Source organism: Phodopus roborovskii, unplaced genomic scaffold (assembly GCF_943737965.1).
Source record: "Phodopus roborovskii unplaced genomic scaffold, PHOROB, whole genome shotgun sequence".
Lineage (NCBI taxonomy): Eukaryota > Metazoa > Chordata > Mammalia > Rodentia > Cricetidae > Phodopus > Phodopus roborovskii.
The window spans coordinates 20,760,092-20,787,809 of record NW_026126460.1 but is presented as its reverse complement, the minus strand read 5'-3'; the positions used below and the strand labels follow the sequence as shown (position 1 = coordinate 20,787,809).

General features: G+C 50.3%; 1 protein-coding gene across 1 annotated transcript; it reads left to right on the top strand.

The window, feature by feature from the left end:
* Positions 1-233: 233 nt before the first annotated feature.
* On the top strand, positions 234-27,556 carry Cfap65 (cilia and flagella associated protein 65). The gene is made up of 32 exons (XM_051190486.1): positions 234-416; positions 2,140-2,324; positions 5,059-5,161; positions 5,868-6,034; positions 6,169-6,368; positions 6,612-6,757; positions 7,239-7,461; positions 7,898-8,163; positions 8,975-9,175; positions 9,377-9,751; positions 11,260-11,397; positions 12,404-12,649; positions 13,538-13,762; positions 14,491-14,649; positions 14,843-14,993; positions 15,274-15,402; positions 16,370-16,583; positions 16,871-16,999; positions 18,935-19,111; positions 19,300-19,366; positions 19,533-19,643; positions 20,603-20,794; positions 20,901-21,059; positions 22,338-22,481; positions 22,834-22,947; positions 23,129-23,236; positions 24,619-24,663; positions 24,874-25,076; positions 25,578-25,706; positions 26,178-26,666; positions 27,140-27,277; positions 27,389-27,556. Exons 1-32 carry the CDS (start codon positions 288-290, stop codon positions 27,498-27,500), a joined length of 5,574 nt encoding a protein of 1,857 aa, XP_051046443.1. The 5' UTR covers positions 234-287; the 3' UTR covers positions 27,501-27,556.
* Positions 27,557-27,718: the final 162 nt, after the last annotated feature.

The following is a 27,718-nucleotide window of genomic DNA, read 5'->3' as shown; positions in this document are numbered from 1 at the left end:
ATGTGGAGCCATAGAAGAACATGACTGCATGAACCTTATCCCAGAAGCCTTTTGTGTGGTTTCTTGAGTGGGTACGTTAGGTCACCGAGCAAAGCTCTGAACCTTGTGTTCAGCCTCATTTCTCATGGTGCCACCACAGAGCACTGGTCAGAACAAAGAGCACATCTCTCCTCCATCTCAACTATGGTGAATCTCCCCCATCATCTCTCTTCTTCAGGTTCCACCTCTGCTCCCCTCCCAGTTCCAGCCTTATATGTGGATCTGGTAGGAATTTCTAGGTTGGCTAGATGCTCACCCAGGCACACTCCCATCACACTATGAGGCCCAGGGATAGTGGAGACTACACTGTGAATACTGGGAATGAAGGATCATGTCGGAGTGCCACCACACTGCCAAGTAGCAGTGTCACTACCCAGGTGAGGATGTGGTCAGGGTGGTGGATGAAGTGTGGCAAGACCACGTAGGGGTGTTGTGACAGTACAATGGTGAGAATCTGCGAGACTGACTGACTCTCTGGTATACACTCGGCACTCACCCTCTCTAGATGGAGCCCTGGGCAGACTTGAACACAGATGGATGCTGTACTGGCTGTTGATAGCCCTTGCTGCTCTGCTCTGGCAGGGAAGTGACTCAGTCCTTTGCCAGAATAACAAGGGCTATTCTTTTCTGAACTCTCTCTCCAACCCTGCTGAACACTTGTTGATACTGGTAACCTGTGGTTTTTTTTTTTTTTTTCCCACTGTCCTTGACCAGTTGACAGTGGTGAGTGTGTGTGTGTGTGTGTGTGTGTGTGTGTGTGTGTGTGTGTGTGTGTGTGTTTGTCCATATGGGCGTATGTGAAAGCCAGAAGAAGTTACTATCAGGTATCTTTCTCCCTCTCTCTCCACCTTACATTTTGAGAAGGTCTCTCACTGAACCTAGGCCTTGTAATTTTGGGTCAGACTATCTGTCCAGCAAGTCCCTGGGATCTACCTGTCTCTAGCGCCCCAGCACTCACCCCTGCACTGTGCTAGGGTTACAGGCACATGCCACTGCAATTAACTTTTCCACGGGTGCTCGGGATCTGAACTCTGTTATTCATGTTTGCCCAGTAAGCACCCCACCCACTGAGCCTGAGCACCGCCCCCCACTGAGCACTAGAGTGTCATCTTTTCCCTGGTTGGATCCTGACGGATGCGCTAACCGATTTTGATATTGGATTAGTCTCCCTAATCTGTGCCACATTTCCCCCATAGGCAGTCAGAGATAGAGAATAGATTGGCTCTTAGTAAATATTGAAACAGAGAGTGTAATATACGGAGAGAAGGGATTTATATGTCTTCTTCACTATCATAGCCCAATTGCCTCTCACGGTGCCTGGCACATGGCAATCAGCAAATATTTGCTGAATGAATGACTCCATCTTGTGTTATGAAACAGCAGACATGCAATAATTGGTCTAAGGTAAAAGGGCAGTGAGTTGAGTGGTTATGGCAATGGCCATGGCAGGAAGAGGTGTTCAGTTTACCCGTCCTCCTCCTTACTTACTGCCTAAGGGGTTTCAGTCCCCTCACTCCTCAGCTAGGTAAATGGTGTGGATCAATGGAAGAAGTGGTTTGTTCTCTCTGTTACAGCCAGGGAAACAGTGACACACTGAATCTTAAGCAGCACTTGAGCTGGCCTAGGAGGGCATGGTAGGAGTTGGTCACAGGCAACATGGCTCCTCCTTCTGCTCCAATGGCCAGCTGAGGGCCAAGTGGGATGTCCTGCATTCTGGGGAAATGCCTGGGTAGACCATCCCAGCTAGGAGAGGATTCTAGAGAGCAGAGCAGGTTGAGAAAGAGGAGGAGCAGGAGCCTCAGGAAGAGGTACCTGGGGTGCCCAAGGGATGGAACCCAGCAGCCCAGACCTCCATCTGCAAACCCAATGGAGCAGCTGCATAGGGCGGCTCAGGCAAGACCTCATTTCCGGGCCTTTTATGAGCAAACGGCTGCAGTGACTTTGGATGTGTTGATGCTGGACTCCAATTCCTCTCTAGTCCACACCCCCTGAGTGCTAACGGCAGGATGGAGGTGGGCCACTCCATCTGTTTTCTGAGCCTCAGCATCCTATGCCCACTGATTGGCTTTGCTTCTCCCCTTTCTCCTGCCACCTGCACAGCTTGCAAGTCCCCTGACCAAAAGAATATGTGTCACCAAGAAGCAACCCGACGTGAAGAAGAGGGTGTTCTGGGGCATCGAGGTCACGGAGGAGCTGCAGTGGAAAGGCTGGGAGCTGGGCAAGGAGAGCACCAAGAACCTGGTGCTCAAAAATCTCTCCTTAAAAACCCAGAAGATAAAGTACAGGTACCAGGATGAGGGGCCCAGAAGCTAAGCCCTCAAGCCCCAAAGTGGGCTTTCTTTAAAAAGAAATAAAACAACCTTTAAAAACTCACCAGTTCAGAAGACTGTTCAAAACACATGCAGGGTGAAGAATCCTAGAAATAATAACTGGAGCCCACATCGGGACCTTCCTCCCCACAGGGAACTAGCCTGCCTCCTGTTTTAATGACTTCCTTGCTTTTTCCAAAATGGATTTTCCATGTGTGTTGACACCCTTACATGATACAGTTTAATCTGCCTTATGAACTCTAAATGAAAGGATATGATATGCTTTTGTGACCTTTAAAAAAAAAATCGACTTGATCTGTCTTTCTGTATACACCTTCTCCAGGTCATGAAGATATTCCCCCAGAGTACTCTTCTAAAGAGACTTTCGAATTGTTCTTTTATCTATATGGAATTGCTTATTTGTGAATTGTTTGGTGATGTATTTCCTCAACTGAATGCTCGATTTTCTCAGCATCATCTATCTTAGCGGATGTGTTCCGGTTGATGGTCTTCCTACCTCTGACAGAGTCTGACTGTTGATGTGTTGACATGTAGCTGGGATCTGCTTTGTGCTCCTAGTCTACTAGTGTTCTCCTGGGTTTCACTGTTGCAGCCTGAATCAATTAGTTGAATTTACAGTAAATTTGATGTCTAGTTGTATAAGTCCTCTACCTTCTCAAGATTGCCTGTTGTCCTTTGTGTGTGTGTGTGTGTGTGTGTGTGTGTGTGTGTGTGTACGAACGTTTTTAAACATTTTTCATTTATTTTTTACATTCCAATCCTAGTTTCCCCTTCCTCCTCTCCTCCTGCCCCACCTCCCATCTGCTCCTCAGAGAGGGTAAAGCCTCCCCTAGGAAGTCTACTAAGTCTGTCCCATCATCTCATTGAGGCAGGACCAAGGCACCTCCCCACCCTCCACTCCCCTGTGTCTAGACTGAACAAGGTCTCTCTCCATATAGACTGGGCTCCTCTAAGTCAGTTTGTGCATTAGTGTTAGATCTTGGACCCACTGCCAGTGGCCTTGCCTGTTGTTCTTATCCCTTTGAACTTTCTTAAAAATTTAAAGTCAACTCAATACACACACACATGTACTTTTCATGTGTGATAATGGGATTTGACTGAATATATAAATCAATTTAGGGGATTACACATTACTGTACTGAGTCCCCTTCAATCTGGTTCTCAAGTTCTGGGACTTTTAGGCATGTGTCACCGTGCCAAGCTTGTGCTTGTGATGTGCTTAAAGTTGTTTTCGTGTTTTGTTTGTTGATAGATTTTTTTTAAGGTTGTCAATTTTTTGTTTGTTTTGAGACAGAATCTTACTATATTGTCCTGCCTGACCAAGAGCTCACTGTATAAACCAGGATGGCCTAGAACTTGTGGAAGTTCTCTTGCCTCAAATTCACAGGTGATAGGCTCACAAGTATGAACCACCGACTGGCTAGGTTTTACAGCATTTTTAAGATTAATTTTATTTATGTGCATATGTGTTTCTGTCTGCATGTGTGTACATACACGTGTATAGGTGATCTTGAGACCAGAAGAAGGTGTTGGATATCATACAACTGGTCAGAGGCAGTTGTGAGCTACCACGTGGGTGCTGGGAACCAAACTTGGGTCCTGTGAACCTGCAAAGGGGCCACAAGTGATCTTAACTACTGAGCCATCTCTGCAGCCCCTAACATTTTTTTTAATTGAGGCGTTATTTGTTTTGTCTTTTTCATATGTTAATTATATCAACTGACTTTCTGCATTATTTCTGGATAATTCCAACATTATTATGTTTTTTTAAACTAATATTTTATTTCTGAGATTAGTCTGTAGTTTTCTTTCTGCATCTGGGACTGTTTCTATATTATCTGGAAGAGCTTAAAACTGGAGGTGTCAGGCGGGAGAGACGGGGCAGCAGTTAAGAGCACTGGCTGCCCTTTCAGAGGTCTTGAGTTCAAGTCTCAGCAACCACATGGTGGCTCACAACCATCTATAATTGGATCTGGTGCCCTCTTGTAGCCACACGTGTGAACAAAGCACCCATACATTAAAAACAAAACAAACAACTCAAATTGTCTCCCTCTAATGCTAGGTGGGACTTGCTGTGAATCCATCTGTTCTAGTACTTTCTTTACAGGAACATTATGCCTACCCTTTCCATTTCTGTGATGGCTTGGGGCAGGACGACCATAAAGTTCACTGTGTAATTCTCCAGTTGGTTTTGTAAATTGTATTTTCCTGTGCGTGTGTTTGTTTCACCTATACTTAACCATTGGCGCAGGCGTTATCAACATCACGTTCTTCCTAACACGCTGAAAGTCGGATGCCCCTGTGCTACCCTGATGGGTCCCTGTTAAGTCAAGGTAGCCTATGCGTACCTGTCCCCATGACCATCATCTTCAGCAGAGACATGGGCCTTGATATTAAGGGCTGTGGGCATAGGAGTAGGGAGCCAGGTATGAGGACACAGGAGCAGGAGTTCAAGGCTCCATATAGCGAGTTTGAGGCCAGCCTGTACTACACAAGTCCCTGTCTCAAAAATAAAATAAAATAAAATAAAATAAAATAAAATAAAATACAAAAGAATGAAAGGAGGAGGAAGGGGATAGGTCCTGTTGCAATCTGGTCCACACTGAGCTTCCTCAGTCTTCTGGCTTTGGCTTCCTGTGAAGATTCTAGGCTTAGCTCTGACATGTCATCACCTGGCTCTTCTCTGCAGGCCTCCCAAGACCAAGTTCTTCTTTACCATCCTTCCTCAGCCCATCTTCCTGAGCCCAGGCATAACCCTCACACTCCCCATCATCTTCCGACCTCTAGAAGAGGTAAGGTCTGCCAGGGAAGCAATGCAGTGTGGGAAAGGGCAAGAGACAGAGGATCCCCACGCACACACCTCTACACCCTGCAGAGGCGGGTGGGTTTCTCTGAGTTCAAGCCAGGCAAGGCTACAAAGTGAGATCCTGTCTCAGGAAAAAAAAAAAATAACCAACCAAACAAACAAACAAACAAAAAACACCTTAGGAAGACTCCAAAAGGGGCTCGGACCTTGATGTCACCCAATAGAGGGGTGTTCCTCATTGGGAATGGGTTCAAGAAGGCTGTAATTGTCACCAGAAAGCTCTAGATCCCTTAGCCTCTTGATCCCTGCAAACTTGCTCAGAATTCCCAGTGAATCGCTGTGTCTTTTGAGGACCATTATGCTGAGTCATAGTCTCACTATGTGGCCCAGGCTACCCTGAGACCTCTAGACTCAAGTGATCCTTCTCCATCGGCTTCCCAAATGGCTGCAATTACAGGGGCATGCTATCGCATTTGGCTTCTTAGAATTCCTGGTTTCCCACAAAAGTGGTCCTTTCCTCAGAGGCCAAGACAATACAAGAGTTCAGGAACTGCTGACATGGTGGGCTACATCCCAGCCCACCTGCCAGGGATTTATTGGAGGGATGACTTAGCAGGGATGGGATTATGCCTGAGTTTTTCCTGGGTACCATTCACTGGTGACTGTCTCTTCCTCTGCCTCCTGCCCTGCAGAAGGAATACACAGACCAGCTGTGGCTTGAGAAAGAAGAAGGGGTGTTCTGTGTGTCCCTGAAGGCCACCTTGCCTTGCCACAAGCTAGTCTGCCCGTCATCCCTGCAACTGCCCTTGTGTGCCATTGGGGACTCAGTGGAGACTTGGTTCTGTCTGAACAATGTGGGGTGAGGAGGAAGGGCTAAAGCCCTGAAAGGGAAATAGCAGCCCCTGGGGGGGGGAAAGCTGTAAGGGACAGAGGACGAGAGTTTATGCCAAAAGGGAGCAGAACCCCAGGACCTGACCAACCCCCTCCTCTTAGGGACCTGCCCACCTTCTTCAACTGGGAAGTCCCAAATCCATTCCAGATACTTCCCACTACGGGGTTACTGGAGCCAGGCCGGGGTTGTAGGATCAAAGTGACCTTTGAGCCCCTCATAGCTGTCATCCATGAAGTCGAGGCGGTGTGCTGGTATGGGAAGGGCTCCAAGCAGAGAAGCAGCATCCAGATCCAGGCTGCAGGTAAGCCTGCCTGTCCATCTGTCCCCAGAGACCCTGCAGCCCTCCCCGGGGTTTTAGACCTCGGTGTTCCCTCCCAGGTCCCCTCTAGGCTCTCGTCCTCTCACCGGCCCTAGGCTTTGCCTTTTACCAAGTTACAGACTATCCCTCCTGGTGGTGGGCAGTGCACACCGACATACGCCTTCTAGGAACTGTTCAGCTGGGGCTATAGAGACCCTCAAGACAACCCCCCCATCTCTGCCCCAGCTAAGTGTGCACAGCTGCTGGTGAGCATAAAGCACAAACAGCCAAAGGACCAGGATGCAGAGGGCTCCCAGAAGGTGTTGTATTTCGGCTCAGTCGCCGTGGGCTGCACCATGGAGCGGCAGATCAGGCTGTATAACCCATCTGTGGTGTGCATGGGCTGGGAAGGGATGGGCAAGGGGAAGGAGCGGGACTCATGGATCCCAAGACTCTGTATGCTTATAACCCATCCTCACTCCTCTCCACTCTCAGACCCAAACAAAGCCTTGCACCCTGGTATCTATTGACATAAACACAGGACACACAAGTCTGTGTCAACAGACACCAGCAGGCGTTCGCTCTCCTGTCAGCTGAAGCTGTGTTCAGGTGCCCTGTAGCCCCCTGGGTGCTCAGACCCTAGGTCTAAGGCTAGCTCTCATACTTCCTTTGAGAGAAGAAAAAGATGACCCCATTTTGGGCAGTCTTGAGATGGGACACACAGCGTGGCCTCTTTTTCTTAGTGTTACCTGATACACAGGCCAGACTGGATACCAGTTTTCCCTGATCCTCATGTGACCTCCTCAGTATGATGCTCAGACTGCCCAGACTTATGACTAGAACCTTTCCTCTCTCCAACCAATGACCCTACAGGTTAACGCCCCCTTCAAGATTGAAATGTCTGAAGATATGCTGACCAAAGACCACACCTTCTCATGCTCCGTGGGCCAAGGCATCGTGCCTCCAGGAGAGAAGAAAAGCCTGTCAGTATTCTTCCACCCCAAGACCTTGGACAGCATAGCCATAGACTACTTATCCATCGTGCCTTCTGGTTGTGCCTCCCAAACTCGGCTCCAAGTCATTGGTTTCTGTAAAGGTAATGACTTTCTGTAAAGGTTTCTGTAAAGATAATGACTATCCTAGGAGGCTGTAGCCTCCCCACCCCCACCCCTACACACACACCCACACCCCGACTCCGAACATGAGCATCCATCATACCAGAGAGTCATTCCTTTGATCTCATTGTTCCAGCGAGACCTTTGCTTCCTGGTCCCTCAGCTTAGGTGTCTGCTGCCCCCTGGTGGTCATGTGGGGAAGCATTGTGGATAGCTGGTGATTCCATCTTTCCAGACGGTGAAGATGGCGCTAAAAATTTGCAGGGATCCTGGGCCTAATCCAGCCTGGCAACCTGGCTCTAGAGAACACCTCATCCCAGCAGTGGGACCTCTTATTGCGATCCCCTTTGAGGCTGGCACCCTCAGCCCACACGAGGAGGGAGGGGCCTCTCGCAAGGACCCATCTCCTCTGCCTAGGTCCTGACGTATGCTTACAGCACTACTGTGTCAACTTCAGCTGGGTCCAGCTCGGGGAATGCCCAGAGCAGACCCTGTGGATTGAGAACCAGTCAGACTGTTTGGCTCACTTCCAGTTTGACATTGACTGTCAGGAGAGTGTCTTCAGCATCAGGCCTGCCTTTGGAACCCTGGCAGGCAAGGCCCGAATGACCCTGCACTGTGCCTACCAGCCCACACACCCTATCATCTGCTTCCGGAGGGTGGCCTGTCTCATCCACCACCAGGTGAGTGATGGAGAAGGAACCAAGATGGGGATAAAGAGGCCGTTCTGTTTGGTGAGAAGCCATGAAACTCAGAGATGAAGGCAAGGCTTGGTGGGCACTCCCTTCTTCTCAGAACATCTGAGAGGCTGTCTGGGTCCTCTACTCCATTAGAGTCTCTGCCATAGTACAGAGGCAGGGCATGGCCAGGGGGTCATGGAAACTAATCCAGGTGGGCATGCCAAGTTTGCCTTAGGCCCTGCTGCTTCTGCTGTTACCACTGTCAGGGTGGAAACTCAAAGCTAGAACCCAAACCCAGCCCCTTGGGCAGTACCCAGGCATGATGACCAAGTTGAGGCTGAGGTGTAGCCCATCCTCATCAACTGGGCTCCGGAAAAGTTTCCTTGCCCAATTCTCACAAGTGCCGCATGCACTCTGGGGGGGGGGGGGCTTGGGGTAAAAGGATAGAACAGACCTAGTTTCTGCTGTCCCTCCCCCACCCCCACCATGGTCAGGGCTAAGTGTTAATCTGGTAGGCACCTGATTGGCACTGATCTGCAGGAGAATGCCCAGGATCAGGATCCACGGGAAGTGGGGGAAGGGCAGGCAATAGCTAAGCATCCTATCTCCCGTCCTGGGCTGTTCCTCTTGACTTTTCCAGAGTCCCTCAAGTAGCCGGCAGCTCCCAGGATGCTCCCATGACCAGCCATCCTTCAGCCTCTGCTCTCTGTCTATCCTCTGTCCAACCCCCACATGCCCTTGCCTCACCAGCTATCCCATGTTCTGCCTCGCGTGGACAAATGCCACCATGTGATGTGGGACCTTGGTGTCACAGGACCCACTGTTTCTGGACCTGATTGGGACCTGCCACTCAGCCAACACCAAGCCAGCCATCCTGAGGCCTCAGCACCTCGCCTGGTACAGAACACACCTGGCTCGGGGCTTGACACTTTACCCTCCCGATATCCTGGCTGCCATGGTGAAAGAGAAGAGGCTGAAGCGTGATAAGGATGGGGCCCTCGTGCTGCCCACTGAGGTGTGTGGGGTGCCAGACATCCCGCCCGCCCCGTAGAGGCAGGCCTCTCTCTCTCCAGGTCCCTGGTCCCTGGCCTGGCAGTCCTTGAGTAGGCTTGTGCCCCGCACCACTGTGTCTGGGGGTGGGGGGTGGGGTGGCCTGCATGGAAAGGGGGGAGCTGAACAAAGCAGCGAGAGGCATGACATTTGAACCCCTTTCCAGTCTCTCCCTATGCAGGGTCTGGAGGACTTGTCAGCCACAAAGTACCCCCACATCCCCCCCATGATGGAGTACTTTTTTGATGGCACCAGGGACCTGGCCATCTTTCCCCCGGCTGTCAGTCTAGAGCCTATTGATGTGGACTTTGGTGCCTGTCCTGGGCATCAGACCCCCAACCCTGTTCCCTTGTGCCTGAGGAACCATACCAAGGGCAAGATCACCGTGGTCTGGACTCGAAGATCTGACTGCCCTTTCTGGGTGACCCCAGCCACTAGTGATGTGCCCCCTCTCAAGTCCGTAGCCCTGCGCCTGCACTTCCAGCCATCTTCCCCCAACAGCCTGTATGCTGTGGAGCTAGAAGCCTTCGCTGTGTATAAGGTGTGTGCACACAGACCAAGCAAATGGGAAAACTCAGCCCTCACCCTGTCCAAGCAGGCGTCTCCTATTTTTTTCCCTTGGCTGGACAGTGCCCTCTACTGGTCTGATTCTCTCAGACTCTCTCCACTTCTGCATAGTCTCCCTCCCTCTCCTTCCCCCAGGGGAGAGCTTGGCTGGGGTCCAGCACTTTGGGAAAACTTAGTAGCTCAGCAGGAACTCTCTGGGGGGGGGGGGCCTCAGGTAGGGGTTCCTGGCTTCTTCTCCTTGAAGGAGATAAATCCAAAGCAAAATCATTGTTTTTGGTTTGTAGTTGTGTTTTTTGCTGTTTCCCATAGACAGGATTGCTTGCACTATTTCATCAGGGCTGGCTTTAACTAGTTTCAACCATCCTGCCTCAACCTCAGAGCATGGCTGTGGTGTTTTGTTTTGTTTTGTTTTTGTAGGAAGATATTGCCTAGTGCAGGTTGGTCTTGAATTTGCTGTAGAGCCAAGGGTAACCTTGAATCCCTGGTCTTCCTGCCTCCTTTTCCTGAGTACTGAAATTGCAGTTATGAACTACCGCACTCAGTTAATTTGGTGCTGGGGACCAAACCCAAGGCTTGATGCATGATAGGCAAGCATTGCACCAACTGAACTACACTCCCAGTGTCTAGTCTTATCCCTTCCCTCCCTCCCTCCCTCCTTTCCTTCTTTTTTTTTTTTTTTTTTTTTTTTTTCTTTTTTTCTTTTTTCTTTTTTTAAATGAGACAGGGCCTCACTGTATAGCCTCAACTTGCTTGGAACTCCTTATGTAGACTAAGACATAGACCATTATGCATAACCCTCAAAGCAGTGTCTTTGACTGTCCCTGTTCTTGTATATTAGAAAGAGAATGGGAGACAGGTAGGAATGGGATGCTAACTTCTGGCTGGCCAATGCTGAGCATTCAGGTGACAGGTTCCAGACCTGTGCTGTTCCACAAGGCAGGAAAGTCATACACATGACCAGTAAACACGTGTGGTGGTCCAAGTGGACATGTACTGTGAGTATAAAACTTACCCATACATCATATGAAAAGAATGTAAAATATCTCGGTAATAGCGTTTAGAATGATTGCACGATAACGTGATTGTAGTTTGGAACCATTAAGTTAAATAAAATACATTATTAAAATCGATTTCACGTTTTTTTTTTTTTTTTTTTAAATGTGGCCACCGAAACATTCAACATTGCATTTTCAGCCAGAGTATCATGTTATATTTCCATTAGCTAGCATTGTTCTGGGCTCATCCCTATAGAACAAGTGCTGCTTCCACATCTTACCCTGCTCTCCTCCCATGGAGTGTGCAGAGAGCCAGTCAGAGGCTCCGGCAGAAGGGACGGGCTTGGCTGTCCTCTGCCATCCCCCTCAGTCATCCTTTCCTGTGCCCCATGTAGGACACCTACAGCTCAGGGCCAGGGAGGAGCAAGGTGACTGTCTTCTAGGGCCAGACTGAACTCTGAACTTCCTCATGGGCTGGCCCCTGCAGGTCCTTCAGAGCTACAGCAATATTGAGGAGGACTGCACAGTGGCCCCATCCTGGTGTCTGAAGGTTCGGGCTCGAGGACACAGCTACTATCCCGCCTTAGAGCACCACATCCCCCAGTATTCCCTGGATGCACCCAAGGTAAGCACGGCCCAGACAACAGTGGGAGCAGCATGAAGGGACCCCAGCCTGCTTCCCTTTCCAATGGCCTCAGTAATACACCCCCATGTCCTTCCTGGTCACCCGAGTTACCTAGGCCAAAGAAAAGCTTGCTCTTGGACTATGGTCCCAGCACTCTAGAGAGTGGGCGCCAGCCCTTCTCCACTCCATCTGGAACCTTAACCTGGTCCTTTATGCTTTCCAACTCCTTCATTCGTTCTGCTCACCGAGCATCTGCTGGCCCCCAAGCCCTAGGCTGGACCCTAAGGATAAGCCAGCCCAAAGCTGGTGCTTCTGCTAGCCAATCCCAAACCTATGCCTCCTTAACATCCTCCTCACGGCCACCCTCCCTGAAATGAAGCTCTCCCTGATGCCCAGGGGTGTCTTCACAGATGCCCTTGGTCCCTTGCCAGCTCCTCCCAGTGTGACTTTGATGCCTTTCCACAGTCTAGTGGCAGCCTGTGTTGTTCCTATATTGACTCACGTGAACTTGCTGGCACAGCCGGACAGGGACTTCGACCAGGGATTATGGGCCTTGTGTTGTGCAAGCTGTTTAAGCTTTTAGCTTTGTTCTGGCCATATCCAAGACAGCTAAGTAGTGTTTAGGAGCTGGGACTATTGAGTGAGAATCATGTAAAAAGAGCTAAGGACCCTGATCTTCTGAGAAAGTAATTTTCCACAGAGTAACTGGAAATCACTGATAAAAGCAACTCTTCCTCTACCCTTGAGCACAGGCCTGACTTTCCCTGGGAACTGGGCACCACATCTCTATGTCTGAGGGATCTTTGGAGGACAGAAATATTCTTTGGTGGCAGGTGCAACCCCCTCCCCCTTACTTCCTAGGAATCTTTTGCTGCTTGGGCTGTGTGCTGAGATCTTGGGTCTCCTTGAAGACAGAGTCATCCAAACCAGAGACTCCCTGAATATATATCTAGGAATGGAGATCTGAGGAAGGGTCCCTTTCCCTCTTATTGTCTCCAACTCCCAGATGTTCCCAGCGGTGTCTTCTGGGGAGCCCTCCTACAGAAGCCTGCTTCTGGTCAACAAAGGCCCCATGCTGTTAACCTTCAGCCTGGCCCCCAGCAGCAGCTCAGACATCACCCTGAGGCCCTCCTCTGGGCTGGTGGCTCCCGGGGCCCACCAGGTCTTCCTTATCAGCACCTACCCCAAGGGCACCTTATGGAAGCAACACATTTTCTATCTGCAGTTCAACTTTTACCCCCAGTATCTCAAGGTAGGAGGCAGGGATAGGGAGGCTGGGTCCTTAGGCCATGATCTGGGGCTTGGTCTTGCAAAAATCACATGTTTAGGGTTCCTGCCAAAGTAGCTGGTGAGTGGGGGGTGGGGAAGGTTCCTCTAGTAAACAGGAATGGTAGGGACAGAGCCCTGGCTCCATCCAAGACAACTCTGCTGCTGCCGGGCCGGGGAAACAGCTGCAGAGACCCCAGACGGATAATGCAGGTGTCGGGGTGTTGTTTGTTCCCAGTCCAGGGGCAGGGATGCATAGCAGACCCACATCCGAGTCCATGAAAAATGGATACACCCTGTCTTGGTCCCTGAGAGTTTTGTGTCTGTGGGGGAGTTTTTTGTTTTTGTTTTGTTGTTTGGGGGAGGTTGGTTTTGTTTGTTTTTATTTCTTTTTTGTGGGGTTTGTGTGGGGGGGTTGTTTTGTTTTGTTTTTCTGAGACAGGGTTTCTCTGTGTATTTTTGTAGACCAGACTGGCCTTGAACTCACAGAGACCCACCTGCCTCTGCCTCCTGAGTGCTGGGATTAAAGGCGTGTGCCACCACTTCCCAGAAATGTTTGTGTTTTAAAGACAGTATATCGCTATATAGACCAGGCTGGTCTTGGACTCAAGGCAATCCTCCTGCCTCACCTACTCCAGTGCTGGGATTTTAGGAGTGATGTACCACACCTAGCTCTGGTGAGAGAGAGAAGCTGTTGTGTTCAAGCAGGAAGACAGCTTTGTCTGTCCCCTTCCCAGGGTGAAAACCTGCATAGCCATGCCTCCATGGGGCTCTCCATGGGGAGAGTCAAAAGGTTATGTTGTTGTCCTTCCTTCCTTCCTTCCTTCCTTCCTTCCTTCCTTCCTTCCTTCCTGCCTGCCTTCCTCTGACGCAGGAAGTGAGCATACAGAGCAGAGAGGAGCCACTGCAGTTGAAGCTGGACACCTGCAATAGCATCTTCTTCAAGCCTACTTGGGTGGGCTGTTCCTCCACCAGCGACTTCACCTTTCACAACCCCTCACGGCTGCCCCTGAAGTTCGAATGGAGAGTCTCCCAGCAGCACCAAAAGATGCTGGCTGTCCAGCCCTCCAAGGGTATCATCAACCCTAATGAGAACCTTGTGAGTGCCTGGGTGCCATTGCCAAGGGTAGCTCAGAGGGCGCCTGTCACCCTTACCTTTTCCATCTCTTACTTGTGATGCTCATGACCTGTAATGAACACCTACCTAAGCACTCTGTAGTCACCTCCCCTAGCTCCCCTAGCCTGAGGTTATGCAGCTTTCAGTAACACCTTCCTTACCCCCACCCCATCTTACAGGAAATTAGACTGGGGGAAGAATATTCAATTAAGAGCAAGATTAGGAGTGCAGAGTTGGGACTGAGAGCAGAATTAGTGATGCCAGAGCCCCAGAATATCTAAACTCCATCATCATTCATGGTACCCAAGCAGCAAGGTTCCTGGAAGGTAGCTGAATAAGGTCCAAATGGGTGACTCTCTCAAGGAGGGGTGAGAAAGGAGACACCCAGAGAGGTTCCAGAGGACCCAAATTGGCACCACAAACAACAAATTTTGTCCCTAGTCTGATGTAGGTCAGACTCAGAGCAATAACTACCAATACTCAGTACCCATAAACATGCAGGGACAGGAAACAGGAGCCTAAGAGAACACACAGATGTAGGATTGAGTGGCTTCCGGAAATACAGTGTGTGCAAAGTGCTCAGCACTTGAATAAACAAGCAGATGGAAAATGGTGTCAAGCTTTTGGTAACCGGTCCTCCCCCAGCCAGGATCCCAGGACGGGGTCCCTAGACACATGCATGCAAGAATGAATCATTTCTGTGACCCTAGACACTGACATGGATCTTCAGCCCTTTGGAGGAGACCAAGTACCTGTTCCGAGTGGGGATGTGGGTCTGGGAAGCCAGACAGCCACAAAAGACCAATTCCCGAGCCACCATGCACTATAGGATCCGGCTGGTGGGCATGGGTGTTACTGGATGCCTGTCTGTGAGTAGAGTCTCTGGTAAAGGTGGGGCCAGGACCCAGGTTGGGGGGGGGGAGTCCTGGGTGCCCAACCTTAAGAAGGCAGGGGACAAGACAGGGATCCTTGCACACAACCTCAGATCTGCCTTTCTTCGGGGAGTGGTCTGAAGGCTAGGGGTTGGGGGAGCCCCCAGCAGCTGGCTGGCTGTGATCTCAGGCGAAGCCAAAGGAGCTGGACTTCGGGAACGTCCTGGTGAACAGCCGGGAGATCAAGTCTTTGGTGCTCCTGAATGATGGCAACTGCACCCTCTATTACCGCCTGGTCCTGGAGCAGCACAGGCCCAAGGGCCCCAACAATGACCCCTGTGGTAAGGAGGCTTGGGCTGGGCCTGGGCCCAGGGAACAGTGTGTGTGTGTGTGTGTGTGTGTGTGTGTGTGTGTGTGTGTGTGTGTGTGTGTGTCCTTAAGACAGATGATCCACACATGGTGTGGGTCAGGCAAGACAGCTGAAAACCTAGCATCCCCAGTCTTCTACCCCAGCCTGCTCTGCTCTCAGGGAGTGTGGTGCTGACCCAGGGGAGGAACATGGGAGGCCAGGACACCTCTGTCCAGTTGCCAGCCAATGACTGCTGCACCGTCTCCCAGCAGCTTTAGAATTCGACCACTTGGAGGGGACGATGCCACCTCATTCCCAGGATACCATCTCTCTCACTGCCTGTCCTAAGATCCGTTCCCAGTATTTCTGGACCATTAGCTACTGCCTCCTGTCCCACAGAGGTACCTGGGTACTCAGCAGAGATTTGGGGCCTGGAAAGGGAGAAGGGAGGAGGTGAACTGTGAAATACAAAGCGAGAGGCTCTCTAAGTTCAAGGCTGGCACAGTGAGTGAGGGCAGGGTAGATTGTGCCTTTGGAACCTGATGTGCACAACAGTCTGTCCATGTGATATCTATACACGTGTTAGCAAACATGCTACCTTCCGTTGAGATCACAGGCAAATCCTCAGCCAAGCTTTGGCCCTCTCCTCCATGAGACGGAGTTATTACCATTCCCTATGACAACTGGAAGTCCCTGGAACAGGCATCAGAAGGCTATCCGTACTCATTGGGATTTGATTCTGATTCTCCCTCACTTACTGGCAGCGTGGTTCTACCTAAATATGCCTCAGCTTCCCATCAATAAAAGGGAGGTGATCACAGACTCTAGGCCACGCATGGGAAAAAAAAAGGGGGGGGATGTAATAGCATATGCCACCTTATTGATGGGCATTGAAAGCTTGGTGCTAAGTGAAAGAAACCAGTCAGAAAAAGCCGAACACTCAATGATTGCATGTTTGAAGCATCCAGAATAGATAAGATACACAGACGGAGAGTGATAGCCGGGGTGGGGGAGGAGTGTTGACTAGTTGGTTCTGAGTTTTTTATTGGGACAGTAGAAACTTTCTAAAGCTCAGTGGTGGTGGTTGCGTGCCTGTGAATACATAAAGCCTACTGAATTGTATGTGTTAAAGAGTGGTTTTTACAGTCTATGAACTACGCTTTATTGCAATGCGTTTGGAAATAAGTAGTGGTACAAGTTAAGCACCAGGATGTATGTTAAATCAAGACAGTGCCAAGCACATAGAAAGTCTTAGACAAGGGTTGGCTGCCATTGGAGATGTGCTCAAGTCACTGCTTCCGGCCAGGGTTCTGCACCTACCCCCAAGGGAGCTAAATCTTCTGCTCTCCCCCACACTCATGTCCCCAGACAGCGAGGATGGCAAGACGCAGGAACTATGCCACGTGTCCCTGGTAGCTGTATACCCTTCACTCTCCATCCTGGATGTCTGCTCCTTGGGCAGCGCTGAGGGCATCACCCGGAAACATCTGTGGCACCTCTTCTCCCTGGACACACTCAATAGTTACTTGGCACGTGACCCAACTCCCAGGGAGCTCACCTACAAGGTGCCCACCCGGCACAGGTAAGATAGGCTTGGGGCCAGGCAGGAAATACCAGAGATGTTCACAGAGCATCCATCAACAACACTCCAACACCAGGCCTTTCCCGGGAAGCTGAGTGGTGGATGGCGGAAGGGTGGGGAGGTGGCAAATGGCCCTGGGAAGGGCAGGGATTGATCTGAGGACTAGAACTACCTCACTGACCCTGAGTTCCAGACTTTTCACTTTGTACCTGGGGGTGAACACCCAAAGTCAGAGCCCTGACTTGTCTCCATCTCCTTGCCCTGAGCTATTTCTCTGACTCAAACAGCATGAGCCATACGCCCCCTGTCTTCACTCCTCTGAAGCTGGACTTCAATTTTGGAGCAGCGCCAATAAATGCCCCCCCTTCGGTGGTACTCCTGGTCCTGAAGAACAGCGGATTGGTGTCCTTGGACTGGTATGGCTGGGCGGAGGGAGGCTGCTACAAAGGTCTGAGGAATAGCCAGGCATAGGGGAATAGCCACTTTCTGGGGCTTCCTGTCTCTTAGTGACAGGGTAAGGGGGCCAGAGGAGACTGCAGTTCCCACAACACTCAGGGATTGGCACTGGCTGCACCTTGGCTCTGGGCAGTGTGCAGTTCCTGGAAACTGGTCACAGATGTATCAGTAGCTGAATGGATGCTACGGACCAGGCACTATGCTTTCCCAGTTTCCAATCCTAGATCTTGACAATGTCCCCATGAGAGAGACCTCCCCAGACTTGCTCAAAAGACAGGGCCTGAGGGTCAATGGACTAAGGACTCAGTCAAAGACACCCAGCTCCTAGAGGCAGAGCCGGGTTCAAACCCAGCTGTGCCAACTCCAGAGTGTCTGCCTACAGCAGTTAGTCAGCAAGAAGGCTTCGAGTTGCTTCTGTGCATCAGAGCTGTCTAGGCTGGCCAGGTCCCAGGTCAGTGACTGGGGCCAAATGGAGGCCAATCTAGGTTATCATGCAGGACAGGCATCTGCTGCCACAGAGGAGCCTACCACTGGAGGGCATGACTGAGCAAGCAGGCGGAAGCCAGCCACAAAACAGTCACCTAGCAGGTCACAGGAAGCCAGGCTTGACAACCTGAGCCTGCACGCTTGTCCATTCTTCTGCCCTCCCTCTCATTAGGGCCCAGAACCCATGCCCAGCAAGCTTCCTATTTCCATGGCAGGCTTGTCCATGTTCCTGGTGTGAATATACTTCATAAATGTCTGTTTTCAGACTTTCAGTTCTGGTTGAGTAACAAGAAGTAAAAAAAAAAAAAAGGGGGTCTTTAATTGGATTGGGTTGAGAGAGAGTCAAGACCCAGCCTGATGGTGCTGAGAAGATACCAGCAGCAGGGGCCAGACCCTGCTGGCCTGAGCAGAGGGCATCTCAGAAGTATAGGGTGAAAGAAGGGGCTCTTTCTGATAGGTTAAATCTAAACTCTGACTGCCCCACGCCTTCATGGGGAGGCTGGCTCGTTAGGTGGTAACTGGCAGGAAAAGGCAGGATTGGGAGTAAATAGAAAGCTGGCGAGGGCTACTGGCCTGCTTGGGGAAGCCCAGGGCCTTCCTTGAGCTTTAGATTTGGTACTGGCTGGACCCCTAAGCAAGCAGGAGCCAGTGTCTGTAGGAGCTCGGGGCATTGGCCTGAATCCTGGGCATGCATGTGTAGGAGCGACCCAGCTCACATTCTCTGTGAAGAAGGTCCAGGAGGTTGGCGAGCAGGGCGCTGAAGACCTGGGTAGAGAGCTCACTGGACTGGACCCTCTCAGCAGGAGATCCGAAGTACAGGAATCTGGCCAGGCTTCTCCCAACGCTCAAGTGGCCCGATTTTCCTGTGCTTTTTGTGCTGTGGTTCTCCAGACCAGCGTAGTACTGGAGAAGTAGCTAAGAGTTCACACCCTGACCTGCAGGCAGAGAAAGAGTAAGGCATGAGACCTTCCAAGCCCATCCCTGGTTATACTTCTCCTCCAGCATGGCCACACCTCTTAATTCTTCCCAAACAGTTCTATTGGCAGGAGATGGAGCATTCAAAGATATGAGGGTCCATTCTCATTCAAACTACTACAAAGAGTCTAATTCTTTAACCCAGGCTAGTCTGAAGCTCACTGTGCAGCCTAAATTGACCTTGACTTTTAGCAGTCATCCTGCCCATTCACCCAAGTGCTAGTATTATAGGTGTGGGCCGCCATGTTGGCTGTTCCTAGGTTTGGGGACGTTTATGAAGGGAGAATCCACCTCGCTACATTTGCTCACCAGAACCTACGCTAGCTTACGACATGGGATACACTGGAAGCCCGTCTGTCTGTCTGTCTGTCCGTCTGTCCTTGTGACTGACCTATCCTTTGTGTGGCTTCACTCCTCTCATTTACCTTCACCAGGGCCTTCCTCTTTCCAAGCGATCAGCAGCTGGACCTGGATCTGTGGGTAGAGCAAGCCGAGCTTAACTGCACTGAGCTCCACCAAATGCGTGCAGAGGATAATTGCCTCTTCTCCGTCAACCCCAAGTCTGGGAGCCTGATCCCTGGGCAGGAGCAGATGGTGGAACTCAAATACAGGTGCTCCTGCACCCGATCCCCTGTCCTCCCTTCCAGGAGATCCCTAGCTCTGAGTTTTCTCCTGGGAAGCCATCTCCTGCAGGAGAGGTCCATGCCATTCCTGCCTCATCCAAACTCAAAGGTGGCTGTCTGGCTCAAAGACAGAGAAGACTCCAGAACTCACTGTCCGACTTGTCTCCTCCTTCCAGCCATTTGTTTATTGGCACTGATCGCCTCTCTGTGCTCTTCAAGGTGTCCCATGGACGGGAGATCCTGGTGAGATCTCATACCTTCATCCTGCTGGGATTGGCCACGGGAGCTTTTTGGGCGTCCGAGAGAGGAGCAGAGAGTGATGCCCCCTGGGGACCTGGGACCCGTATCTCTGCTAGGTGTCCCAGTGCATGCAGGACAGCGTGCCATCCATGGGCTTCTTCGTTTCCAGCTACACTTCATAGGTGTGACAGTGAGGCTGGAGCAGAAGTACGTGCACTTCACCTCTACCACCCACCAGTTCATTCCTGTCCCCATTGGGGACACGTTGCCCCCACGCCAGGTCAGTGGTCTATATGATCCTGTCACCAAGAGGTGTAAGTATTGATCTCTGTGTGTCTGTGTCAGCCCTTTCAGGAGGACAGACACTGCCCTACATGGGACAACTGGGGAGATTTAAGGCCATAATCTTCTGGTACTAAAGGCCTTTGCCAGGCTCCATTCCCATGCAAAAGTGCTTTTCCCCTGTTCGCAAAAAGGTTTTCCAACTTCCTTGATCATGGACAACACTGATATATTTTATAGCATTTGTGTTTCACTCTGATGTTTACGTACGTATACATTCAACCAGAATCACTGCAAATCTGCTCCTACATACAGAGTACCCAGAATTGCTTTCTGTTCTGAACTGTGACCCACCAGTTCATTTAGACCTGTTTGCTAAGAGGTCTCAGCCACAGTTTGGAAGCCATTGCTCTTAGAAGCACCTCTTTCCAGAGAGATGAGGGTAGGAATGTGGATCTCTAGAAGGTTCCCGCACAAAACAGCTGTTTTTCTAAGACATCCTTGGGAGGCAGCCCTTTAGGCCTTCAGAGCCCTCCCCCACTCTCTACGCAGGACTTCCTCTACTAGCAGACATGGAAATTGATAGACTTCATGGTGGGCTAGAGTGAAAGTCTCAGATGATAAAGGGTCTGGACAGTGAATAGGCACATGTGGGCATTTCCCCAAACCCCGATATGAAGGACACTTACACTAGGGTCCTTTATAAACTTGGCGAGTGTAAACTGAGGACAAATGAAGTAAGCTGCTGTCTTACAAGCAGCGTTGTTGCTGTCCTGAAATGTTACGGACTGAATATCTAAGTATCAAGCCAGAGGGAAAAATGATTGGGAGTGGGCGACTCCGACACCTTCAGATTTATTATGAAGATAACTCACCCTCCCCAAGAGGACAGAGCCCTAGGCTATCTGCTCTGCAGTCTTGAGCTGGTTGACTGTCTCCCCGTTCCTGCCCTTGCAGATTTATGAGTTATACAATGGTGGCTCGGTACCTGTGACATATGAGGTCCAGATCAGCGTTCTGTCACAGGTTCAAGAAAAAAATTTTGACCATCCAATTTTCTGCTGCCTGAACCCCAAAGGGGAGATCCAGCCAGGAAAGACTACTCGGGTCCTGTGGATCTTCTCACCCATCGAGGCCAAGACCTACACAGTAAGCAGTGGCCTAGATGATACTGGGAATGGTTGGGGTTGGAGCTGTGACTTTCTCATTGTACCTTAATTTCACCAGCTCCTTCCCCACCCCTGTAACTTCCCAGGTGGATGTACCCATACACATCCTTGGATGGAACTCAGCTGTCATCCGCTTCCAAGGAGTGGGATACGATCCCTATATCATGGGCGACACAGCCCCTTTCCACAACATCTCCTCGTGGGACAGCAGTTCTATATACTCTAGGCTGATGGTTCCTGGGCAGGTGCGAGAAAGGGAGCTTGGAAAGCCAGATGCAATGGAGAATCTTAGAGTCAAGGGTGGCCAGCATCAAGGGCTGGGGAGGCTATGGAGAAATGGAGCTAGGTTAAGGAGGGATAGAGGGTGAGACTTGGAATTAACCTGGCTCCAGTTTCAAAGAGCACCAGCTCTGCAAGAGGCTTACCCTGTCAGCTGTTGTCTAGTATCACTGGTATACTAGACAGAGTAAGCCTGATTTATAGCATGCTTGGGACACTCCACCTGTTTCAGCGCCCTTGATCCCAGCGCCCCCTTTTTTTTTGTAAGCATCGGGCTTAGAGGAATATTGCAAGATTTATAAAGAAATCTTCATATTCTAGGTACTGTCTTCATATAAAACAGTCCCTCTCTTGGGTTCAGGTGAATTTTTCTCAAGATATTAGTCACCACGAATACTACATTTAGCCCACATGCTTATTGTTGGGAGGCCTGGCACATTCATCCAGCCACCCATTTATTCAATTACCCATATATGTACTTTTCCATCTACCTATTGAACCTCATACCACTTACTAATCTCTGTATCCTTTTATACAACCATCTATCCATGGTCTCACCCATCTACTCACTATATATTTGCTTGCTTTTCCATTGAGAGCCCCATTAGACCCCTAATTCAAGATGAGCACTGGAAACCCTGGGAACATGACAGGCTCCAGGGTGAGGTTTTTGGGAGTTATCCTAGCTCTGCATGTGAGGGGAATATGGAGAAGTTACCTGTACCTAGCTAGCTCAGTCGATAGAGCACAAGACTCTTAATCTCAGGGCCATCGGTTTGTGCCCCATATTGGGCACCCAGTGAAAGTGGGTTAAGGAAGTCCACAAACGCCCAAATAGCAGAATAACAGATATTTATCTGGGGAGCACTCACAATGAAAGTAAATAACCACCACAGTGGTCTTCTGCCTCTGGAAGTACAGGAAGCTGCGATGCAGGATGCTCAGATCACCATCCAAGACAGAGAGCCAAGCCCCTCCACTTCCTTATAAGGGATCACATCCACACACAGAAGCCACACTCTAAGGCCAGTACTTTAAGTCCTTTGGTGGAACAAGATGCCACTACAAGAACCTTCACAACACAAGAGAACAACTGTGCCTACAGCATAAGGCCACTGTGAGGGTCAGATGTATGGAAAACTCCTAACATAATAATTGCCCAGTTGGAAATGCATAGGAACTGATAGTGTTTTATTTCTTCTTCACACCCCCAAAGTTGATGCTATGCTTGTCTTCACCAACAGAATGTCTTCCTGTCCCAGTCTCATGTTTCCTTGGGAAACATCCCTGTGCAGAGCAAGTGTAGCCGCTTGATCTTCCTCAACAACATCTCCAAAAATGAGACAATTGTCTTCACCTGGCAGCCAAGGCCCTTAGACTTTGGAGAGGTGAGAGTCCACAATCAGAATTTATGGAAAGGCTCCAGACTCAATCTATACTGCCTCATCTCACCTCACGCTATCCTGTCCCGTCCCATCCCAGCCTATCCTATTACATCCCATCGTCAATCCTCTATCTATTCTGTCCAATCGCACCCCATCCGTTCCTATGCCATACCATCTTGTCCCATCCCATAGCATCCCATCTTGTTCTGTCTATCCCATCCCATCTTGTCCTATTCCATCGCATCCTATCTTGTCCTATTCTGTCTCATCCCATCTTATCTTGTACCACTTTGCTTCATCCTATCCTCTGCCATCTTTCCTCCTAAATCCACAGGCTCTTTCCCTAAATCAATAGGTATCTGTGAGCCCTGAGGAAGGAGAAGTGGCTCCTGAAGAGGCAGCCCCAATCCTGGTGACCCTGAAGGCCTCGGTTCATGCCAGCTTCTACAGTGTAGACCTGATATGCAAGGTAGGGACCAATTACAGAGAAACACATGGGGGTTGAGTCACAGCTCCCAAACATGGGGTGGTGGAGGGTTCTGAGGTCTCCAGGCCCTCAGAGAAAGGCAGGAGACAGCTCTCGAAGGGCCCAAGTCGAGCTCTAGCTGAGACCCTCCAGATCTGGGCCTTCTCTCCCCTTGTGCTGGCAGGTATACCGGCAGGAACCCATGCAGCAGTACCACAAGGAGTTACAGGAGTGGAATGAAGAGAAGGTGCGGCAGGAGGTTGAGTTCACCATCACAGATGTGAAAGTAAAGGTGAGGAGAGCTGGGGTGGGCCTCACGTTTCCAGATCCCACAGGCTTTACCAGAAGAGACAAGAGATGGAGGTGATGGACTGAGGTAGCCCTCCTTGTGAAACTGCCCAGTCTGCCCAAAGAGATTAGATTCTACACATCCTGGGCCACCCAGTGTGAGGAAGGCTGACTGGAAACTCCCTGCTTCATACAGAAGGATCTCATGAGTGCCTGCCCTGTGCTGAACACTCGGGAAATGACACAGGGCTCACCTTCTGATGAAGGACACTGTGGCCTGGTGGCTGTAAGTGCTGCTCCGGACAGAAGCTTAGGTGTGACTCTTGCCTTTAACCTTTGCTAATTCTTAGTCCCTTGACTACAAAATGAAAGTAACAAGAATCAAGGATTCTCTTGAAGATAATCCACAGATGAGAGACAGATAAGACAGGGATGGTCGTGAGTTGTTAATAGCACTGAATTATTGAACAATGGGAATTCTTTTTAGCATTTGTTCCCCTTTTATCTATAAAATACGGGCTTTCAAATTTTTTGTCTTTGTTTTTGTTTTTGTTTTGTTTTTGAGATAGGGCTTTCCTGTGTAGCTTTGACTGTCCTGCGTCTCACTCTGTAGACCAGGCTGGCATTGAACTCATGGAGATCCACCTACCTCTGCCTCCCAAGTACTGGGATTAATGGTGTGCACCACCACCACCCACCTGGGCATTCATTTTTTAAACATTGAGTTGAACTCTTTCTGTCTTAGTCTTAAGTGCTGAGGTTACAGGCATGAGGCACCACACTCAGTCAACAACAAATATTTTAAAATATGTTCTAATGCTAGTGAAATATCCACTTTGGAGCTGCTACTATGAGCCCTAATATACACAGTGTGCCTATAGTTGAGTCCAGTATCCGGCTTCCATTTCCAAAACACAAGCTGCTATATCTCTGTAGGGAGACCATCTTGTTTCTTCCTAATTTTACTGTCTGCCTCCACTCGTGCTTTCATTCCTCAATCTTCTCCATGACTACCACATAGAATTCTCCGAAAGGCTCTACTCCCCTGAAGCTTGGGCCCCTGTGAATACAGATTGTATAGGAAAGCGGGACTTCTTCCCAATCATCTTCAGGATGCAGGCGGTTTCCTTGTCTCTCTGAGCCTCAAAGACCCAGGGTACCAAGGGCAAGCACCTACGGGGCCCACCTCCCTGCATTTGATCACATTTCCTCCTCCATTTTTCACTTGGCTAAACAGATTTCCCTCGTGTTCCCAGGCAGCACTTGCCTTGGGAAGGTTCGAGGAAAGGTAGCACTGGGAGGTGGGCAAAGCCCAGAGTGAAGCAAGGTCTGGCCATACAGACGCAGCTGGGGCTGTCATGTCCTAAGCTGGGATCTCTCTTACAGAGGAGAACGCATTGTACAGCCTGTGAGCCTGTGAGGAAATACAAGGTGAGCCAGAAAAGCCCAGGGTCACTCTTGGGGTAACTGAAAAGGTTCTTGCTTGTCCCCAGAGATACTCTGGAGCCCTCAGCCAGTCTCCTAGGGGGAAGCGAGGAAAGTACTAGTAGGCAAATCTACAACCCTGGGGAGCAAGGTCAGGGGACCCACTGGCAGTGGGAGTAGAGTTGTGCTGTCACCTATACCTGCCTCTTCCTAAAGACACTGCCTCCCATCACAAACCAACCATCTCTCAGTCGGCCTGCCAGCTGGAACCTGAAGATGGCAAAGGAGGAGACATCATGGCCATGTCCTCAACCACCCGTGCCGGACCTGCTCTGTCTAGGCCTCACTGCAAGGGCCCATGCGACTGACTACTACCTGACCAACTTCTACTCGGAGTTTCCCTGCTACTTCCTGTACAGGTGAACTCTTGGGGGAAGCATGGGCCACCTTCCTCTAGTCATAATCCTCTCCCCCACGGTAGGGCAGCAGATGTCCACACTCAACCTTTAGGAAAGGTTGAAGTAAGAACAGGGGTGATGAGAGTCATCGGGCACCAAGATCATCATTACTGCTTAGGTCCTGTTTGCTTTTCCACACTGGTTTCCCCTGTGTAACAGCCCTGGCTATCCTGGCACTCACTTTTAGACCAGGCTGGCTTTTATGCTTAGGTACTTTTCAAGGGGTTAATAAAGAGGCCCCTGAGAAATACCCCTTTCCCAACGTGGAGCCTCTAGGTCCTAAGGGATGGGTGTGGCCCTCTGAGTTCTGTAACTACATTTTGTCAACACTGGGAGTGTGCCTGGCGTATTTATGTCCTCATGATTGGGCAGCTACCATCATGGCTTGTGCCCACCACCCCCATCCCCGCTACAGCTTAGTAGCTTTCTAAGTCCACTCAGAATATCCTGGTCTACCCTCAGGGAGCTGCCAAAGAAGAAGTCCTCCAGGGAAGAGCCAAAAGCATTTGAGGAGGACCCCCTTGACAAGGAAGGCACTATCTCGAGGCAGAAGAAGCAGCTTCTGGTTGACTGTCTCACCACCATCATCAGGTACCCACTGTTCTGTGCACCCCATCCTCACCCTCCCATCTCTCCAGCTACATCCAACAACACTTCCAAAGCCACAGTGCTCCTCTTCCTGAGGAAAGAAGAATTCTTTTGCAAGTTCCCTCTACTGGAGGACCCCGGGGACCAAACAGGTCTATTGGGGCCGAGTCCTGATTCTGTAACTGTCTGTGGCTGGTCTGATGTTATCTGGAGCCAGTGCCCTGTGGCCTTGGGCGCCCTGCCCTTTCTCTGTGTCATTCTGACTCGCTGGCTCTGCCTGCACCACATCCTGTTGACCTCTAAGACTCTACAGGGCTCAAAGATGCCTTGTTCCAAGGCCTCTCCTTCTAGTCCTAGCAGTTCATAGTAAAGACAGTCACCAGAACTGTCTGTCCCTTAGGAAGCAGGGAAGCCAGCATTGCCCTAGCTGAAAGCTCTTTCATTACATTCCATCTCTTTTTTTGTCCTGCCCAGGGGCCTGCTGGAAGACAAGAATTTCCTTGATGCTGTAGACCAAAGCCTGGTGGAACAGGTGCCTTACTTCTGCCAGTTCTGGAATGAGCAGTCGGCCAAGTTCCTGGCCCAGAAGAGCAGCTTGTACTTAATACCAATCCTGTCCCTGCCCTCCAGCTGCTGTGAGGAGGGGAAGGGGAAGGAGCAGGGGGAGGACAAATACAGTCTTGGAAAGAAGGAAAGACAGGAAGAGGATGAAGATGAGGAAGAGGAGGAAGAGGAAGAGGAAGAGGCCGAAGAAGAGGAAGAGGAGGAGATAGAAGAGGAGGAGCTGAGCAAGGAGGAAATGGAAGAGGAGATGGACGAGGGAGTAAAGCTGACCTGGCCAGAGATTAAGGGCACCACACAGCCATCTAGGTCCCAGCAGTCCCTGCAGTGCCATTGGCAGCAGGATCTGAAAATGATGATGAAGGAGGAGCAAGAAAATGATGAAAAGGAGGCCATTGGAAGGTGAGCAGCTGGGGCCAGATGGGGACTGGGAAGGGCCTAACACTGAGGCTAACCCCGGCTTCGAAGCTTGGGTCCCAGGGACAGCCTCTCAGTGTAGTGTAAGATTTGGGTGGGAGGATTTTCAAAAGAGCAGAAGGACCCAGCTTTATGTAGTGTGTGACACCTGATGGGTAGCACTTACCAGCACAACACTACCAGGAGTGAGGTGGTAGTCTTCAAAGTCTCTTCAATGAACAGGTAAGACCAGACAACAAGTACCATATATATATATATATATATATATATATATATATATATATATATATATATAATCACATTCTCCTGGTCCTTTTTGGGGGGAGGAGTTTGTTCTGTCCCTTTGGGATTCCTTGGCCCCACACAGCCACTTCTGCATCCTCTTGCACACAGGTAAGTGGAGAAGTGGTTTTGTAGGCCTATAATCTTGCTAACAGGAGCAACGCCCTCCCTCCCAGGCTACCAGCCTTTGCCAACCTGCAGGAGGCAGTACTAGAGAACATGATCCAAAACATACTGGTGGAGGCAAGCCGTGGAGAGGTGGTGCTCACTTCAAGGCCCCGCATCATTGCCCTGCCACCAGTCAGCATGCACAGGTCGGGGCTTGCGGTTATACTTATTGCTTGGAGGGGAGCAAGACAGGAGAGTCGTTCAGATGTGGTAGGAAGCCCCACCATCATTCCTACCCTCCGCTTTCTGTTTTGCAGGACAGACACCCTGTTGCCGATGCAACAAGGGGAAGTACTCTGCTCTGAGATGCAGCACCCTACTGACTGTTTGCTGGTGTCAGCATCTAGCCCCTCTTACATGGCTACCTAATCTACGCCTCCCCATCCCTCCCCTACCCCCCATCCCCGGTCCCTCCTGCTAGTAAAACATTTAGTCCCTCCTGCTAGTAAAACATTTAGCCCCCCTCCCCACCACATCTACTTGGATTTTATTTCCCTATGCTTAGAGAAAAAAGTTTGTTGAGACGTGTGGAAGGTGAGAGCTGCCAGTGGGGGCCGTAGAGACCCACCATACTTTTAGAAATGGGA

Excerpts from the sequence above, each read along its gene's own strand:
- Cfap65 (XM_051190486.1), top strand. The coding sequence starts at position 288 with ATGCTCACCCAGGCACACTCCCATCACACTATGAGGCCCAGGGATAGT. Across the intron at positions 8,164-8,974 it reads CCTGTCTCATCCACCACCAG|GACCCACTGTTTCTGGACCT; the intron begins GTGAGTGATGGA and ends TTGGTGTCACAG. Across the intron at positions 19,112-19,299 it reads ATGGTGGAACTCAAATACAG|CCATTTGTTTATTGGCACTG; the intron begins GTGCTCCTGCAC and ends TCCTCCTTCCAG.